Source organism: Netta rufina, assembly GCF_964035555.1.
Source record: "Netta rufina genome assembly, chromosome: 6".
In the NCBI taxonomy this organism is placed as follows: Eukaryota; Metazoa; Chordata; class Aves; order Anseriformes; family Anatidae; genus Netta; species Netta rufina.
In genome coordinates, this window is record NC_140129.1 from 23,709,697 (window position 1) to 23,730,334 (window position 20,638).

The 20,638-nt window shown below is 40.4% G+C and overlaps 1 protein-coding gene across 1 annotated transcript in view; it reads right to left on the reverse strand.

The window, feature by feature from the left end:
* Window positions 1-934: 934 nt before the first annotated feature.
* The window catches only part of LOC311211127 (unconventional myosin-X-like), a 59,242-nt gene continuing 39,538 nt past the window's right edge, over window positions 935-20,638 (reverse strand). Inside the window, exons 22-34 of the mRNA XM_084289667.1 lie at window positions 19,283-19,376; window positions 18,610-18,665; window positions 16,955-17,097; window positions 14,984-15,178; window positions 13,610-13,767; window positions 12,294-12,417; window positions 10,510-10,807; window positions 9,265-9,472; window positions 8,718-8,854; window positions 7,145-7,268; window positions 5,214-5,663; window positions 4,293-4,484; window positions 935-3,235 (exon numbers count right to left, since the gene is read on the reverse strand). Of these exons, the coding sequence (XP_084145793.1) occupies window positions 3,122-3,235; window positions 4,293-4,484; window positions 5,214-5,663; window positions 7,145-7,268; window positions 8,718-8,854; window positions 9,265-9,472; window positions 10,510-10,807; window positions 12,294-12,417; window positions 13,610-13,767; window positions 14,984-15,178; window positions 16,955-17,097; window positions 18,610-18,665; window positions 19,283-19,376 (2,293 nt within the window). The 3' untranslated portion in view covers window positions 935-3,121. The remainder of the gene's footprint in view (window positions 3,236-4,292; window positions 4,485-5,213; window positions 5,664-7,144; window positions 7,269-8,717; window positions 8,855-9,264; window positions 9,473-10,509; window positions 10,808-12,293; window positions 12,418-13,609; window positions 13,768-14,983; window positions 15,179-16,954; window positions 17,098-18,609; window positions 18,666-19,282; window positions 19,377-20,638) is intronic.

The following is a 20,638-nucleotide window of genomic DNA, read 5'->3' on the forward strand; positions in this document are numbered from 1 at the left end:
TGGGATAAGAGGTGCGTGTTCGGTTCTGGCACTGTCCCCAACACCCGTCCAAACAAGGGGGAGCTGCCTGTGTTTGGGGCTTACTAAGCAGAAAGGAAGGAGAGACCAAGTGGTTGGGCGATTACAGGCAGGGATGTGCAACAGCTGAGGAAAGAAAAGCAACTGCTGAAGTAAACAGAGGCAGTTTCCATCTACAGTAAGGAGCTGTAAAGACTACACAAGGTGTTAAACATGAAGAAACTGAAAATCTGTGAACCGTTGGTAGTAAAATTCACAGAATCCTATAATCATGAAGGTTGGAAAAGACCTCCAAGATCATCTGGTCCAACCATCACCCTACTACCAATGTCATCCACCAAACCATGTCGCTAATCACCAGGTCCAGCCTTTCCTTGAACATCCCCAGGGATGGTGATTCCACCACCTCCCTGGGCAACCCATTCCAATCTCTGACTACTCTTCCTGAGGAAAAATGTCACCTAATTTCCAACCTAAACCTCCCCTTGCATAGAGTGATTTCCAGGGTCCCAGAGGGCTCTCAGAGCACCTGGCCAACGGATGTATAAGGGCACGTTGATGGGGACTGTGCATCACTGCATTGTTTCCATACCTGTGGACTTCTAAACCTGTGGTTTGCTAGAGCATAGTCTGTATAGCTGACGGCTCAGCTGTTCCTATGCAGATTTACTGCTTCAGTGATGTGCCCTTGGGTGAAAACCAGCCCCTGAGTGAGCAGCAGAACCTGGAAACAAACCTCACACCTTGTAGTGGCAAATTGCATTCTGTTATTTGCCACAGAGGCAAATTTCTCTCCCGAGAGAAGGGCTATTTCCCACTCATAACATTGATACCTCCTTTTTACTTACAAGTTCTGAGTATTAGATCACTGAGTAAACACCTTAACATGAGCACACAATGTCTGAGAGTGAATACAGCCTGTGCAATCCAATAATTTATTAAACTTTCATCTTGTAAAGCCAGTTACAAATTAAAAAAGACAGCAGAAGGAATTCTGTAATAGAAATGAGCAAAATTACAACAAATACTAATGGGAGTTACATTCCCAAGTGGGTTCAAGCTGCCTGCAGCAACCCAAGAGCCAGAACAGAAATAGTGCAGAGTTAGGACAGGGATAATCAAGGCTATTCTGATACATAGAGATCTAGTCAGTGTACGGACCAATACAAAGTGTTACTTTTCAGGTTGCCTCTGCATTCCTGTTCTCTCTCACTTGTGACCTGGCCATCTTTTTATTCTTTGTGATAAAAAGTGGATGTTTGTACGATCCTTCAGTAAAGCTATTTAAGGCAAAACTCCAGTTGAAAGTATAATATACAGTAGTGGCTATCCTCTTAGGCTCGATGTGTGGCAGGTGGACAGGGTGTTTGCACATGCTGCAGTGTATTGTGTGAGAAAAGCACAGATTATGCACTGTGTTTTTTCTTGCATTGTCAGCCTCAAAACTGTAGTGTTACATGACAGTATTAGTGAAATGGCACAACTTGAAGATTAATTTAAACTGAACCTGTTGCATACTGACTCCTAGTTTTCTTGTCTATGAAATTTCTATTTTATAGCTAACAGGCCTTAAGCTGACACTTCTTCAGAAATACAAACATCTGATTTTAAACAAACCTGCAACAAGGTCCACATCACACACACAGCTCTATAGTTTCATTAGGAAACTGAATGGGCCTTTGCATTTCGGGACTTGACATGACAGGGGTTGTAGAAAATGACGGCCTAGCCACAAGGTTTCTTGATTGCCAATGCAACCAATTTGTGATGCGACTAACAATACCAAATATTGTTTTAAACAATGAAATCAGGAGATTGAAGATGACTGTCATCTTTCACTGAGAAGGAAAAAAAAAAGTTGCTTCTTCAAATTACAAATGGCTATAAAAACCTACAAGAAGCATTTATATATATATATATATTTGCTGATGTCTAGGGACCTAAGAGAGACTCAAAGAGGATATTGAGATTTGGTGATGGGAGCAGTTCCAATTAGAACTCAGCAGAGAATGAAGGACTTGGCATCTGCTTACAGTAGTACAAAGGAATTGAATTATTGCCTATAAGAATTTATCTAGGCATCTCTTCACTCAGTATGAAACTGTTCATTTAAAGCTAATGTTCAGGGGTTTCCGTCATCCTAAAATCCCATCTAGTGAAATAAGGAACTTAATGCAGGTAGGCTGCTGGCCATAAAAACGTCTGACCTCCATCTGAAACTTGGAATTTGTCAGGAACAGCTTTTCTGGTAATGCAACTACATCAATCTTGCCTTCTGGGCTGTGAAAAGGCAATCATTAATTCTTAGGTAACAGGTGCTACTTAGAATTACCAAAATGGTACCTGATGATATATTTCAGTGGTACTATTCCCCTGGACTTTCTTCTATGTTTGAGTATTTAGAATTTTTACTTAAAGTGCCATTTTTTACAGTCATGTACCCGTGAACTTCTGTTAGAAGGTAACAACTCTCCTCAGGTGTTTTTGTTTGTTTGTTTAATGGTCTCTCGTGTAGGGTTTGACCTCTTTATTGGACTGTTTGGCTTCAATTACAAAAAAGATATTTTCTTTTAAGACCAGATGAGATCATTAGTATATCCCAAAGAGAAAACTCCAGAGTGACTTATTTCGGAGCTACCTACAAAATAAATAAAAAACCAAATATTCTCCTAGCAGACTGTGCTGTGATCCCCTGATCCCAGATGTTTGCATGTTGGAAATTCATAAGGAAGCTTAACTCTGCCTCCTGTAGTGCAGATTCTTGTGATTTTTTTCTGCCAGTATGACAGGTACTTGTGAAAGCAGCAGAGGGGACAGGCAGAAGGAGGATGCTTCTGACTTTGCTTCTTTAAGGTACATTGTTCATCAGACAAGCAAGGGAAAACAAGTTTTGGGCCGTTAATATTCAACAACAACAGTTGTTACTGTTCAATGTCTTTAGGCAGAAGTGCAAATCCTATGGTACTGCAGATGCCACTTCAGCTCTTAAATACAGTAGTCAGTCAAGTAGAGTTCTTAAAAACATCTTTGCTACACTTGTGCTGGCAAGTTGCAAATACCAATCATTAAACAACTGCCTCTCTCTCATGGCAGTTCGTTCGTATCACCTAGTCCAGACGCTAGCGTGACTGTCCACACTGGTGGCTGACTTGACGCTGCATCGTTTCTTCACTATCATGTTGATGTATGCTTTCATGATCTTTATTATCTCACCCACCTAGAAAAAGAACACAATAACAGGATAAGCACATCAAAAACCTACTTCCACTGATGTATACCAGACATTTTGCAGAAAAAGTTTCCCCTTGTCCAAACTCATGGCACTGTAAATTTTGCATGTAATGTTAATGTGAATATGACAGTAAGGATAAGCATGAAAGAGTTGAGTCATTACCTCTATACACAGAAAAGATACAGGAAATGAAAACAAGGTCAGTAACAGGTATGCAATGGCATCTTTACAAATAAACGTTAAAAAGAATGTGATGTTTCAATATGGAAAAAAGCTGACAGAAGGATATGGCAGAACTCTACAAAATCCTGGGCTGCCTGGGAAAGACAAATTGAGAATGACTGGTTCCAGTCTTTCCCAACACAAGAATGGGAAGACATCAAGTGAAATACAGTGGCAGACTGACTGAGGGGAGTATTTTTTACTCATAAACAGCAGAATTCATTGTCATATTTGCAAGCATTTTTGAAACATATATGTGCTTCTCTAGATTACTCTAGCATGTTCTTAGTTGTGCACACTGTGCATAAAAAGACCTAAGTTTCCTCTGAGGTACATTCAGGATAGAGCTAATACACCAGTTGGGACTGTGATTCTGGTGGGAGAGAGCTCTGATCTTACAGCAGCACCTTTTAGTACTTGACAAGTTTGTGTTCTGTCTTGTAGCTCAAAGAAAAGCACCTTTAGTGCTACTAAACATCTTTATTTTCTGATTTTGTGAACTCCACATTTATAAACTGGAAGGGAATGAATTAACTGACAGGATGCACACTCATGAGCACCCAAAATTTGAAATTCCGAGTGCCATGGGAGACACTCAACCTCCTTCACTTTTTAACCATCATTCTTTTTTATGTATATCTCTGTTTTCAAGATAGATACCTTGACTCTCTAGGTTTAAGGTCCCTTCATCTTTTTCTTTGCCTGCCCTGTCCCTTCAGCAGAAGTTCTTGCCTATAACCTTGTCTTGTCCTTAGAAATTAGGGCTTTACTGGAGTGCTAGTAAAACTGCAAATATAACATGTCTTGTGCTTTCACATACCTGGGACGTTTCAAAGAACATTTCTCTCTCATCCACTGTAATTTTGAAGGTGTTAGGTTGTGGAGCTCCAAAGAAAACAATGTGCTCATACTGGAAAGTTTCTAGTGGTTTAGGGTCCCCGCGCTTGTAGACAGACACATTCTCTGTGCTGACTCCAAGCCAAAGATCATTTGGAAATCCACCTTCCTTGCACTGCAGAAACAGAAACACAAAATTTTGCTTAAATGCAGTGGAGTATCAAATCATCTTTGATTCAAGGAAAAGCTCTCCTTTTCTGGATCCTGTAGGATATTTAATTTCTCCAGCCCAATATAAAAAATAGTATGTCTACAGAAGGAATCTTGTAGGCACTCCTCTGCAAAGATATAGAAGTGACATGGCTGTGCATAAATATCATTTGAGTAACAAATAATTGTAGTACTTAACAATTCTAATCAGATTTTAAAGAGATTTAGCAAGTTAAGATTCTCCTCATTATTTTACAGATGATAGAGTAAGGGCAAGCAACGTCCCATGGTAATCCACCTGGGCAGCAACAGAAATGAAAAATACTGAAGCTGTGGATTCCTGCAGTAGCAGGCTAATCCCAGTGGTCTAACTGACCCAGTTTGAGTGGTCACATTGCTACAGAACAGAGTTGTGCTTTTTGCTGTGAAGGACAATATGGCTTCATTTTACTTCCACTTCTACTAGCTACCACCTTCTTAAGCCCAGAAAAGTTTCCCCAAATCTACTGCTTTCTGCATCACACCTTTTTGTATATGTATTACTACAGGCTTACTCTCAGCTTATTATGACAAAATGCAGCCAATTCCTGAAATTCCCTTCTGCTGCTGAGCAATATAATATACATAGCTGTATCTGTTCTACAGGCTGATGACTCTCCTTGGCAGTCATTAAATGAGGTTATACATCTCTCACCTCAACGTCAAAGAGGGTTGACCCATAACCTGGCCACTCCTTTACGATGGACATGTATTTCACCATAGCCTGATGCTGAGAGAGACCTTGCAACTTGGTCCATTTCTGTGCTATGCTTGCACGAGCAGCTGACAGCTCTTCCTTCACCCACATCTCCATCATTTGCTCCTCTTCTACCTTCTGCTTCTTTACAGAGCCTGTCTTGAAGCTACGTTTCAATGTCCCTTCAAGAAAGCTGGTCCGCCTCCTCTCCAGAGTGTGACTGGTGGTGCCACTGCTCTTTGTTGAGTGCAGTATTTTGGATTTTAGTCTGTTAACTGGGTAGATCCCATCAAGGGTCCAACTTATTTTAGAATAATCCCCATGAAGGTACTGCAGCCGTAGTGCTGCTAGGCGCTGCAGGGTGTCCTCTGGTGCAGGAAAATGACCATCTATGAGGCTTTCATGAGCCTACAAACAAAACAAAAAAAAAACACAACAAATCATTATAAGGCAGAAACACACTATTGACATCTGGGTCCATGTAGATATTCTAAGCCAGTCCCTGCAGAAAAGACCTAATTCAGGAGGTCAAAGCACACATTATAATAAAGAATTCAAAGTCTGTAACTGGTGGATGAGCAGACTTGGGGGTGAATGTGTCTTTCTGCAGGCTTGGACAGAAAGGAGATCTCAGAAGGACCTTTAGGTCTTTAACAGACTCTTTAGGTCTGTAACAGATAGGAGAGCCAGAAATTGAGACAATTTGTTTAGTACTCTACCGGCTGCAGCTCCTGTGTGGAGATAATATTCAAATACAGATAAAGTTGGATATAATAAACTTGAGACATTCAACCTCGGCCTCATTGCACACCAGCACCTTTCACCTCCTCCAAAATGTGTTATTATATATTATTTTTTTTTTACTTCATCCTTCACACACCTCAATAACTCCTGCTCTCCTCCTGTTACTTTTTTCTACTAACCTTTGCTAGTGAAAGCTGTCTAGACTGAAAGCCTTGTCAATTCAGAGTTTGGTACAACTGAGTTTCCACAGAGCACTGTGTCCTGTTCCTGACTGTTTCCTAGACATTTAGTTAACAATACTTAACCTTCATTTCAAGAAAGTCCTCTTGGGGAACAATTGTATGTGTGATGTACATGCCAACAACTTGATCAACAGCCAGTTTCAATCTTCATAGCACTGACCCCTTTAACACATATTAATTAAATTTCAACAGATATCATATTCTGAGGCAAGATCAAAGTGTTCATTAGAAGTAAAAAAGATGGGCTGAATCACACAGCTGGCTACTCTACTCAGTTTACTTTTGCATCCCTAATTGTGGGGTTATTTCATACCAGTGTGATCTCTGGCCTAACAAGCATCATGTTGCTACAAACTATAGCGACTTAAAAAATTAGTCAGCAAACTATTGTCAACACAATTCTCTTGTCTTTTTGCAATAGTACTATATTCTGGTGCCCGTTAATCAGAAGAAATTGCCTGAAAGATAATTTTCTTTGTAAATTCCCATAACACCCCAAGGTTTGACTGTTTTTGTAAGTTGGATCTAGCGAACAGCTAGATTTTTCAATTTTCTTTACACTTGCACTCTGTAAGCAACTATTTTACAGAATCATCTTAAATTATTATCTACATTTCCCTATCTTTCAAAATTAAAGATGAATTCTAAAAGCATTTTATTATAATTGGTGCTTCAGTTTTTGAAAGCCTGTTAATTTTTCTTGCTTTTGTTCTAATACTCCTATTCCTTTGAGAATTTCTCTGCGTATCTGCTTGTTAGATTCCAGGCAAAAGTCTGAGACAATAAATTCTTCTGTTCAGACCAGCATTCACACTTCTCATGTAAAGCTAAACCAGTTTTCTGTATACTCTGGTGTACTTCTGCTACCCTGGAAACTAAATCATTCTCCCACTGCCAGCTTACCTGCTCAAACATGAAAGCAAACTCCACTCCATCTTTGGGAACATTCTCGATATCCAAGAAGCAGTAAAGTTTAAAATATAGCTGCCATTGTCCTTCTTCCTCTTCTTCCTCAGAGCCAGCAAGTCTGTACGATAGGAAAGAGAATGAGAGAGGGGGAAAAAAAATAGTAACCAGAAGAACCATGGTACTGGGATGTCCACAGTGCTCATGAAATAAAAGTTCCTCTGGATTTCTAAAACAAAAAGCATACAGAACCACCCCATTTATCAGGGCAATCTTTGTGCAGCAGACTTTTCCGGTGGATTCAATTTTCTTCTCTGAGTCACCTGCTTTCAGCAGGACCCAAAGTTCTTATCAGATACAATTGATTAAAAAAAATGGATCAATAGTTCTATATAAATGCAAGAGTTATGGGGAGGACACAAAGCGCTTCCCATTTTTAACATATTGTTTCTGTGTAGTCTTCTGACTGTGAAAAGCATCAATCTTGCCACCATTTATAACAATTTTATTTTCGTCTTCAGAACCAATATAAAATAAGACAATGGCAGCTTTCTCTACAAATTACTGCTTTCTTTATATGCCTAGCCACAAAATCACAGTCCACAGTAAGAAATTAGAGCTGCTTTTCTATGCCCACTTAAATCTTTGCTCTCTCTTCTGATGAAGCTATTATGAGGTAAATTGACAAGATGTTATCAAAGCTAGTTGATATAAAGACATTTTCGTAGAGGGCACTGAGCTGAGTACCCTGAATCATTTATCCAAATAGATTAATTTTCATGTCTGACTAGTGGTGATGAAGCCAATTACTTCAAAGGAAGAGGCATTGAAACTTATATTGCTGAGATGGTCCCTAAGTAGGGTTCACATTCATAAACTCTGCAAGGAACAGTCACTGTTTGCAGCTCAGAAATGTCTAGAAAAACATCAAAGCAAACACTGGCAGCTACAATCTTACAGTTCCAAAAATGTGAAAAGCAGCACCAGAGTCATTTCTTAACGCTTTCATTATATACCACTTCCTTGGCTGGTCAAGGATCTTACAGATGGTATTTGCTTGTGTAGCCCAAATTAACACACCCCATTCATCACAATGACACAAGTAACTATGCAAGAAAATACCTTGGTTTGATGGTGCTTCATTTTATAAGCTGTTCCAATCTGCAGATAGCCCTTAGTACTTCTAAATACATTGACATTATGTAATAATTCACTTGTCCTACCACAAACAAGCCAGGAGACAGTATCCCCTTTCAGAGAAAGAGAATGATCAAGACAATTAAATGACTTAACCCTTCTCTGAGCTCTGGTAGGAAACCATTACTATTTGATAAAGGCACTACTAATTCTGTCCTGACAAGCGTGATAAGTAATGCTTCTTTCTTATCAAAACAGATGTGAACATAGTTTTCCACATAGAAAAAAAAGAGCACTTGAACCTTACCGAAGAGAAGTTCACACCAAAGTGAATGCTTGAAACTCTGCAGCTGCTTTGGATAAAACTACCTGATGGTACTCTCACTTAACCAACTAGGAGTTAAAGTAAAGGTTCTACGAAACATTCTTCTACCTTTCGAACTTGGCCAAGATATCAGCCACAATCACTCGACTCTCAACAGCACGGTCCACCTGCTGATTATGTTCGAAGAGAGCAAACATGTTGCGGCTGTCCTCCATTGCTAAGCCTCGGATCAACTTTTCAACCACCTGCAAAAATCAGAGACAGATCACAGGGTAGGCATTACACACTTTCTGAAGTTAGCTTATTGGGGGGAAAAAATAGGAAAATAAACAAATATTTTGTGTTTCTGAGCTAGCGGAATCACTGGCCGTGCAGATGGACCAGCCGCAGAAAAGAACAGAATGGAGATACACTGCTGAGAGCTGGATGGGGTGATGGAAGCCAGTGTGGCTTGACTTAGGTCATAGGAACTACCGATCTACATCAGACCACAGTCTGACAGTGGTCAAATCATATTCCTAGGAAAGAATATAGAGGAATATATTCCCTAAACCGTGAAAAATTGGAGATGAATGAGGAAAAGAAGTCCCTTCAGCAGGCTCAGTACCTAGACACAGAGGTGTGCTTAGATCTGGTTATTTAGTAAATGCATTACCTCCCCAGCGCTTGTGTGGGAATTGATGGTGATTTTACAGGAGCCACCGCCATGGCAGTATACTGTTGTGGTCATTTCTTCACGGGTGAGAAGAGCCTGTATTTCCTCCTGGGAGGGTACAAACTCCCTTGTCTTTGTTCTCTTCAGAGAATCACTGATGAATTGTGCATATCTGTCTATTTCTGAGCCTGGAAAGAGATCTTTTACCCTAATTGTAAAGAGAAGCAAAAAAAGCCATTACACAGTGAAACAGAAAACAAGCTTATTGCCATGTAACTTGGAATACTGTAGGCAGGGAATTCAGTAGAGATGTCAAACACAAACACCACAAGAATAAGCCCAGTTATTTACCAAACTATAGAACCTGCTTTCACTAGTCACTCCAAAGTCACTTCAGTGGCATTTCTCAGCGCTATATGAAATTAGCAGTTCAAACTTCCAAGAATTTAGTACTGGCTGAAGATAGGAGGATTAACTATCTGAATTCACAAAATTGAGATTAAAAAGTATGGAGTCAAATATAAGCTTTTAAAATTTATTCTGAATTATCTCTTTTTACTTGTTGGATTTCAACTCTCTCCACATTTGGAAGGAATCAAATAGACTTTATAAGCCTTTTTTATCATTAATGAATGGAATGAGGCTACACGACTGCAGCTTAGTTCCAATGCAGACCTCTTTAGAAAGTTGCTCTAGATGCTGAACATAAATTGGGAAGAATGTAAACAATTTGGTTCATGAAAATTGGAGGTTAAAGCAGATTAGAAATACAAATTATAAGCCTTACATGCTTCGTTGAGCAAACAAACACTGAAAAACAGTAAATTGGATTTAGGGTATATCTGCTACTCCACAGTACACACATTTTGTCTGTGGTTGCTGCAAGGTAGTACCTACTTCAGTGAATATTAAGTGTGTTTCTCACCTTTCCTGCAGGCTGAGAATGTTTATAAGGACATTAGTAAGCAGTAGGTGATCAGCTGTAAATCCACTTTAACACAGTTTCATGGTATTCTGGGTAGGTAGCCTTACTTTCCACATCCTTTTGACACAACAGATGGGTAGCAAGGGGGACAGGGTTTGAATACACCAGAACAGCTGGTAGCAAGATTTGTGCACAAAGGTGGGAGGCTGCAACACCACAGAAAGATATGTGCACAGGTGGAGGGTGAGACACACAGGTACACCAGGCAGTGGAAGATAAGTAGGGACAAAGGAAACAATGCAAATGAAAAGGGCTTTTACCTTCTCAGGTGGAACTTGAGGTAACGAAGGATTCCTCTACTCGGCAGAAAAGTGCAGCTCATACATGACATCAGCTGCCAGTGGTGCAGGTTCCCAGTACTGTTGGGATGTGGCATGTGATTAGTTTGTTTGATGAGCTGACAATACACTTCATCACGAAGGGGCTTTAGATCATGGCAGGTCTGCAGAATGCCTTGGATAATTGGTATGGGGTCAGACACTGTCTCGATCTCCTGAAGGGAGTTAAAGATCTTCACCGCTTCATCCTGTAAGCTGCTGTAACCCTTCTCTTGTTGCACTGAGGAATGATCATAAAGGTGACATCAGGTAAGAATCTCCCCCATTTCCTACAGGCCCAGCAGTAGGACAAACAACTATAGTATAGTCTGTGATGGAAGAACAGAACCTGAGAATCTACATTAGCTCATCTCTTCAAACTAAATTTCTACTCAAAATTCATTAAAGCTTCCCCTTTATATGTGCAAATGCAGTTTTAATTAGTATTTGCCAACATCTAACTTGTCACCACTGCAAATCCATTTTTGGATATCCTGTACAGAAAAGGAGAATAATGTTTTTAAAGGAAATTAGTGTTGAAATCTAGTTCAGTTAAAGGAAAAAAACAATAGTGACAAACTGATCCAAACTGCCAACCTATTCTTATCTATTTTACTTCCCCCCAAAAAAAAAGTTTTTGAACAACAGGCAAAATTTAGCATCCACAGAACAGGAAAGACTCTTGCCTGGTCTTTTTATGTTGAGTCCTTCCGTCTCCACCCCCAAGGTAAGTTTGATGACTTCCTCAAACCATGCTCAGAACATGGCAAATTACAGGCAGTTTCCTCTACCTGCTAGTCCAAAGCAGAGCAACTCCAATATTGCTTCATCCCATATGGTCAAAAACAAACCATCTGGCATCTCTGGGAGGTCATGGAAGCTATTATAGACCTCTTAAAGAGCCAGGCATTGACCTTCCTGCTTCCCTGCTGTCTGCCTCTACCACAAATGTGCACATTGTATATTGTTTAGTCTCTCTTGTTTGGTATGTTTGTGCTCCTAAGACACTTTGGGAACCTTACAATACTGAATGCGTAGTACAAAAGAATTTGTTATTTTTAAAGAGAGAGATATTGCTTGTTGTTATTAATAATTCAGCTACTGCTCTCCTAAGCTCCTCTGTGTAGGTGACCAGTTGGTCCTGTCAGCTTGTTCTACTGATCTATTGACTTGCTACATAACCTCTGCTACTGACACTTCAATTGGCATCCTTTGATGCATCTCACAGAGGAAGAGTTTCCTACCAGAAATAACGTTTCCCCACATAAGGTGTCTCTGTGTTGATACACACACACACACAGAGTTGTCATACTTCTGCTATGACTTCAATTTTTTCTCACACTGGTTTTCTGGGGGCCTATTAGACAGTCTAGTTCTTTCCTGTTCCTGAAGTATTTGAAGAAATGATTCATTTGTAGCTTCTCTACAAATACGATCCCACTGCCAGTTGCATGTTTTAATCCTGTTGTAAGATTTACACTAGAACTATTTAACCCAGTTGCAACTCACAAAGACAGGCTGCACATCCCCCAGATGGATGATAAACTATATTCTCCCTTTTTCTGTGAAAAGAAAGGGACTAATCCCTCTCTCTGAACCCTGTGGGAAACACTGCCCCAGATGAACTTCACCTACACAGAGAGCTTATATACCACTTTTGTGCTGCTCAGGCTCCTCACTGATCCTTAAAATGAGAGAGTATTTTGTCATATGGGTAAAATACTTACAGTTGACACTAACATCTCCATATGGTAATGGGAGCAAGGGAGAATGCAAAGGGTGCTGGGTGTACCGCAAGATTGGGTTCCTCCTGTATGTCTGTTCCACTACTTCAAAGTTTGTGCTGTTTTCCTGGAAAAAACAAAATCCTCAAATGAGGACAGTCATTCCTAAGATGTCCTTATACATTTAGAGTCAAATCAACCACCTTTTTTGACATTCTGGAAGGTCCATCGAGGGATGAGGTGACTAAAGAATAATTTACACATAGAAATTACTCTGTATATTATTTCTGAAAATAAAATGTAAGAATAGCCATACTGGGTTACCAAGCACAGGGCCTTGATTCCAAATGCAGCTTGTGGCTCGTGCCTACTGCAAGCATTTAACAGGCACATACAGCATGATTCCTCCTCCTTCCTTCTTTGCTAACAGAGTTATCAAAGCTTTTTGGAAATTAAAGCAAACTTTATGACCAGGATCACCATTATCCACATGCTTGCTGATCCCCTCAAAGACCTTTAGGAGATATGCCAAGTATGGCTGGTTTGTATTTCCCTGGATCCCTCCTGAATCCTTTCTTATAGCTTAGTCACATTAGCTGCCTCCCACTTCTTCAACGTTAGGAGCATGTAGCCTAGGGTTACATTCTACAGCCAGTAGTAATTCAGTAACTTCACGTTTCAGTTCCTTTAGAGCTGTAGAGTTATTGCCAATAGATCTTGGCTATATTTCACCCTCTGTTTTATTGATATGTTCCACAATCCCTCTAACTGACACCTCAGCTGGCAAGTTTCTCAAACTCATCCCTTTTAGAGGCAGGCTGCAATACTGGAGTTTCCCTGCACTCCTCTGTAGTCATTAGTTATGCAGAGAATTAATTCAGTTTTTCAGATGTGTTACCATTATTACACATTTCTTTTTCACCTCCATTGACTGGTCCTACCAATTTACTGGCAAACCCTTTGTCTTAGATGCCTTTTTATTAGTATTGTTCAATCCCTCAGCAAGTTGCTTATGATATATGCCTTGGTCTGTCTTCTGATTATATATTTAATTTGCTAGAGTTTCTATATATGTGTTCAGAGGATGCTTAGGGAAAAGAAAGGATGAAGCGGAGATTTGCACATAGTTGTTGGTATAAATGCAATTTGTAATTGCACATCAGTTATAACCTAGACTCAAGCAGATCAGTTAGCAAGCTGATTCAAAATAAAATTTGATTATTTAGTTATACAGTCATTTAGGTTTCTTTTACTTTTTTGTTACCCCATGACAGCAACCTTGTTTGTTGCCACAAGGGAATCAGCATGATGGTACCTACCCTGATGTCACGAATGAGTTGCTGCGTAGGTGTTTCTATGGGCACTTTGCTGTCAATGACACCTTGGATGGCAGAGGCCCAGCGCATGGCTTCGTTCAGCAGCTTTGTGTACAGCCTGTAGGAGTGCTTTCGCCCATGGACAATTATGTTCCAGTAGCCTGTAGAGACACAAAGAAGCTAGAAGGTGAAAGTTGCTTCCATTTTACCTTCTCTTTTTGTCTGTAACACCTGTCTGAGGAAAACCCTTGCTACTCTGTTACATACGCTATGTATGGTTAAAATGGACTGGGTAAACAATAACATTCCCCATTCCCAAAATGGACTTACCAGCAGGAAAGTCCCAATCCAGGTTTTGGCACAAACACAGCTTTCCAAGACACAAGTAGCTCACACTGTAACATAAATACTTCCCTGCCAACCAGGCAGCTCACTTTCACAGTCAGGGTTTCGGCTTCACTGTGCTATTAATCGCTCAGAAAGTGACCAGCCTACACGCAGCACCCAGTCACACTGCCAAACCAATTCTCATAAATTTTAAAAATCATGTAGTTGACAAACTGAGAGAAAAGGTCAGGACGATGACAATTCATTCCACTACAGGTAGCCCTAGGTGTCTGTTGAGATCACAAATGTGGAGGATTTATTGCAAGTGAGCAGAAGAAACTTTCTCATTTCACTTGACTAACACACCACAGTATCCCACTGCTAGCAGTTTGCTTCCAGAGCTTTTAAAAAATATCCCAAGCAACTCCAGTACTCAAAAATCCAGTATTTCAAGTTTTGTTCTAAGCTTCACCTTCTTTGTCAGGGGGGTTTACCCCTTGCCTCGTAAGCTCATTTCCATCCCAAACTCAAGGTGCAAGCAATGGAGAATTGTGGCAGACCGTGCCTTCCCAGAACAGTGTCACACTGCACAGAAAGCAAACGTAGGCCCTTGTCATCTTTTGGTTCTAGCAGGCTGAGTGCTACAAAAAAGACTAAGGTGTATGACGTTATTGTTATTTAAGGGAATAACATCGATCCGAGAGAGAGAAACATAGGTCATGCTGTATCATGGCAGTTACTTAGTGCTGTTACATGTGAGCATGAAGAACTTGGATGCATTTGGAAAACATTTAGATAAAGAGCGACACTACTCAGTGAAAAAATATAAGAACTGTGCATCTCTGTCAGGTGTGAGGGAACTGCCATCACTTGCACACTGTTCTCTAGTCCTTTGCAAGTCTCCTATGGTTTGTGTGGGGAAGAAGTTTGCAACCACAGCCCTCAAGACCATATCTCAGCAAGACACACCATTACCTTCCTGCACCCTCCCCTCTTCAGGCAACTCCACCCATTCAATGCCTGCTGATGACTGTTTGCTCCTCTTCTTACCTGTGTCTTTAAAGACCCTCTCATCGGGCTGCACCACGGAGCAGAGGCTGTTGAGCACAAGTGTGCCAAGCTTGGCAGCTGTGCGCTCGGATGACTTGTAGTAATCAAGTGCAGTGTTTGTCAGCACAAACCAGCGTTTCTTCATCTTCAGAGAGGACATCTTGTTGCTGCTCTGAACCTCTTTATGGAGCCAACCTAAGGGAGGAACACAGACATGTCAGTGGTTGTCGTTCACCACAACAGCAACCTTGTCTCTTCCTGGTGACTCTCTAACTCTGGGAGCAGAACTCAAACTCTCTGCAAAAACTTCGTACTGGGACCTGCCAGTTCTGCTTTATTGGCTATAGCAGTACCCTGCACAGTCACTCTAAGAAATTAGACAGTTTTTTCATGGAACTGTTCTATTTTTCAGCCCTATGTATGTTTTTCTCATTGAGCTGTGGTTTAGTTTGACATCACCATAAGGGCATTCTCTGTCCAGGATGCTTCTCTCACAAGTCACAGCCATCTGAATAAATCATTTACAATTCATTTCTACCAAAGAGATGCCAAATGCCTAACCAAACCTGCATGGAAAAGGTTTGGTGGTACATTTTGTAGTAGAATGATCTGTAAGCATTACATGTGTCTTCTTCCCGTGATCAGGAAAAATACTTTCTCTCTCATTTTAGATTCCTCACAGGTGGGGTGGGGGTGGAGAAGAAAAAGAAGAAAAAACAATTCAGTTCTATAAAAGACAAAATTACACTCAGTGTTACTAAACCTGTTGAATAGATAGTTTTCTATTCAGAGCTGAAAAAAGCAATGTCCACCCACAAGACAAAAAGTCTGAAGAACGTGGGACTGAGCCTAGAGGTTGCATGTAAAGGAAAAATAAAGAGACAGACTTTGTGGTTCTCAAATAGCCTCTCAAATAGCCATCTGTTTTACCATGAAGTGCAACACATACACTGACATTGCAAAGGAATATTTAGACTTTTTTCTTTAATGAACAAAATGAAATAAAAGGAGCTGTTGCCTTGCAATTAAGTATTTTGAATTTAAGGGAATTCACCTGCCAATGTTAACATAGGTTATCAGACAATCTCCTTGAAATGTTTAAGACCAGGATTATAGAAGGCTTATGCCACTTCTTGGTGACTCTCTTCTTCCTCTACTCCTGCCTTGACATGACCACTCTCAGACCTTTACATGTGTTCCATCATAGATATTTTCTGGAAGATGTAGGGCAATTTGCTCAAATGTTTGCTTTCCACAGATTGAGACCCGAGTGTCTTTGTATATTAGAGAACATGTAATGAGCTAAAAGTACTGAGGAAATTTAAAAATATTTGAGAAAAAAGGGAGAATATTTTGTATTATATGCACGAACATTACTCATGCATCAGTGCCTCTATGTCCAGCTGAGGTCTAATTAGAGACAGAATATAAATCTTTTGCTCAGCCTTAGAGAATTATTCTCACTTCACTATGTCTATCAGAATCAGGTTAGTTTGTTCAGCTGAGGAGAGCAGCAATCCTACAAAGATCTCTCTCCCTCCCTCGCAACATGACAGGTGTCAGAAGAAACAGAGCTTTCTGAAAACAAAAGCTGCAGTGTCATGTCATAGTTGGTCTAAGCCAGCTGCTCCCAAGCAACAGCCATGCTCCCTCCTATTCCCTGCTGGCATTTGCTCGACAACATGTTGAAACAAGCTATGGAACTAACACCAGAAAAATAAACGTATAAAGAAATACTTATTTTTCAAGTTTTATCTTTCTGAACCCACCTGATGTGGAGTCAGACAAGAGTCAGTGCCAGCAGAGCACAGGAGGCAGCCAACAGCAGGCAGGAAGGTGGAGGGGGCAGGCAATGGCTGTGTTTTGGAAGCAGCTGAACACTGGCTTGGATTAGCTACACTGAAACCTCCCACTCAAATCACAAACAGAAGACGAGTTTCACATGTCATAACTGCATGCATTTCCTTTTACCTCTCACAAGGAATTCCTGGCCATCAACCTTAGATTCGCCTTTTGGTTTCTGCAGCAGGGAGATCCAGTGGTGCATCTCCTCAGGGGTGTCGCTGTTGCAGTGTATCACTCGATTTGCTGTGATGATCACAAAAGAGTTTGGTCTGCCAGAAAATAAAAGCATCAGAAATCAGTCAAAGTCATACAAATATCTAAAATCACAGCACACCCAAAGCCATGTCCTTTGCCTTTCCATAGGCAATGCAGAAAGATTCTTGGAATACAAACTACAGAGAAGTGAAGAAACTCCCAAGAGCATCCCTTGTGCAGTTGGTCTGCAAACTGATGAATGCAGAGTCCAGACAAATAGAATTAAACACTTTCCAAGAGCTATTTCCAAAGACTACAACGCATTCATTAGCTAATGCCCAGCTGTAAAATGTCCTGGGTAGAGCACAGGACTTTGCTCTACCCTCTGATTGGGTTGAGCTAGTGCTAGTACCACTGGGCTAGGCTAGTAGAGCTGTTCTGCTCATACTTATTAAACCCAGTAATGCAGTAGCAAATGTAGTTCCCAGCAGTGACAGTGAAAATGGGTCTGAGATTGGTTTTAGGAAGGATGAGCTGATCCTGACAAAAAAAGCTACGGAAAATAAAACTAAGATGCATAAAAATATGGTTGAAAAATAAGCATTCTCCTCAGAATTTGTTTAACATAACTCAAACAACTGACACTCCAGAAGAGTGTACCTCAGCAGATTCATGAAGAAATTCTGCCTGTTCAGCTTACTATTTGTGCTCTTTTATTTTTATTTTTTTTTAGTGGGACACAGATTAACTCTGAGGAGTCCAGGCTGGGCAAAACACTTGCTTCAAAGAAATCTTAGTTTGCTACCAAAATATGCATTTTCTAAACTAGTAACCACAAAGTCCCCGCAATCTGTGAGAGAAAACAACAACAACAACAAACAGAACACAGAAGTAAATAGCTTAGTAGCTAACATTTTAGTTCAGTACTGCAGTGAGAAGCTTGGCCCTGGCTGAACCTGTTAACAGTGCAGGAAATAATTAAATGTTAATGTAAAGTGATATGAAATGCTCCATAATCTCTTATCTGAAGCTAACTTATCTGTGAACTAGAGGCCTGTGCTTTGCTGCATCACAAAGATTTCTTAAATTCTTAAAAAAGATTTTTAAATTCATTCCATGTTGTTTTGTGTTGTTGTTTTTTAATGTGTTGTTTTGTGTTTTGTTTTTTTTTTTAATGTGTTGTTTTGTGTGTGTTTTTTTTTTTTTAATGTGTTGTTTTATTTTTTTCCTTAAATTTACAAGATTAGCTTGAAATTGCTCTGTTGAAAAACTGGAAGTACTACTCTTGCTGGACATTTTTATTTAGTGTTAATACTAGATAAAACTATAATTTCTTGACATTTAGATTACATTGTTCACACTCTTCAGATGGAAATGTGTACTGAAACTTTCACTCAAAGACAATACACTTGTGACCTTTGTGCCTGGGAAGTAGCATAACTTGGAAGAAACTAAGTACTTTTAGCTGAGTTTCTTTGTGAGTTAAATTCTTAGGAGTTTAAACAAATGTAAACTAACCGGGACCTACCTACAAAAATGAGTCAGGGAATTTCCAATCAGAGAGATGGCCACGTTGCTATACATACCTGTCAGGGTTGTCTGAGGCACAGACAGAGTCAATAAGCCCAACATCCAGGGTTCCCTGTATAGTGAAAGAGACAGGTAACAGGAATTGTTTGCACCTTAAATTACAGACATTCTCCTTAGTGAATAGTATTGAACCTGAAAACATTCTTCTGAATTCCAATAACTTGAGTAGGAATGAGCATATTAGAAAGGCATGAGTGAGTCAGCTCTGCTCCCTAGACAACATGAAAAGGTGTGCAAGGACTCTAGAGAACTGCAATAAAGAGAGCTATGCATTTTCAGAGATCATTTTTACGGTCTGAAATACCCTCTGCCTCTACATCTCAATACTAGTAAATCCATAAATAAATTGTTCTTCTCAGCTGTTTATCTTCTGTCTGGCAAACTGACACAGACTAGTCCCATAATCCCATCAAACAAAAAAAAAATATCTGCAAGAGGCAAACCAAAGAAGAGAGCCAATGTTGATCATGTTGACACCCACCACAGGCACTATGATCTTCACTTCTTACCCTCTTTTCTATCAGCTTTGCTGTTTCTTTTTAAAAAAATGTGTAACTTTCTTATACTGCTCATGAACTACAGCACTGCATGTCCTAGAAAAACATGCACAAAATAGTTAAACACAGATGGCTCTGAACATGCCCACAGACTGGTTGCACAGTAACTCACCACAGCATTCTTTGGATTGGCCTGTTCATCTTGCATTTCCCTCAGCTGCTGTGCCGTAGCGCTGTGTACTCGGCTCAGGACATTAAACCAACCGCTGGCAATCAAAACAGACTCAAAGTTAAGATTTGGGTACTGAAACTAGCTCTGGAATATCATCAAGGAGCCTGGAAAGCTGCCAGTGGGAAAATTTCTTCATTCACAATTTCCTGCAGACTATGCTGCAAAACATCTCTTGGGCTGATCATGCCATACCCTAATATCTTCCTTCCTCCCTATTTATCCATGAAAATTCTGTGCACGTTCTCCAACCCACTGACAGCTGCTCCCACAAAATCCAGTTTTCTACTTGCTATTCAAGAAACTGTAGGCAGGCGGTGGACTCACTGGGGAGCATGTGTCAGCAGAGTAAGAGCATATAGCAGTTGTAAAGACAGGGTCAGTTGGAATCTTTGGGGACTCAGTCCTAGAGACTCCTGGGAGCCTTCCTGACTAGTCTCTGTCTGATCCACTCATAAACTCGAGAGTCATATGGCTCTCTATTAATCATGGGGTTTTTATAAGTTCATTTGGAGTGAAGCTATTTGTCTGTGAAAGGGCTTCTCATTACAGGCATATCTGGAGGCTGAATCTCTGTTGCAGAACAAGCAGATTCTTATCTGCAGCTTCCAGTGAGATCAGCAAACATCTAGACTTTGTGGAGGATTCTCAAACTGGAGACTGTACAACATCTGTCCTCTGCAAGTGTTGGTGCTTTCTTCTCCCCCAGAACAGAGACTGCTGTGGCACAGACAGAGGCCACATTTGGGTTATGCTTGTCCTAGCAATTTTGTAATGGTATCTTAGGGCATAACTATTCCAACTGTGGAGGTTCTGAGTTAAGGAGATACTCTTTCTTTGGCTACTGCCCCTTGAATTTGCTTGTTTCTCATTTATGTGGTTGCTCTGTAGTCTACTTCTGTTAATTTATTTGTGTCCAAACACTTTATCCCTTCCTCCCCCTACACCAAATGAATAACATACCCTACATAACTTCACAGAATCAGATTAAACTAGATAAGGGAAACAGTTACACTAGCAAGAGCTTTGGTAAGAGTGGGAGAATGGTGCGGAAGACATAAGCAGACAGGGTTAGTAACCTCTTAACTTGGCTTTCTATAGCCCAAACAGGTTGTCCAACCTGCCCTTAAACAACTGATTCCTACTGCCTGGCCAGGACGCCAAGAAGGAAGGACATGAGTCATTTGTTTGCTTTGCACTGGGAAGATTTTATCGGATGACATTACAGACTCTGATAAGCCGCAGCCTTTTCTCTGTCTCCTGGATAAAACCCAGCTGCTCTTGCAATCATTTACAGGC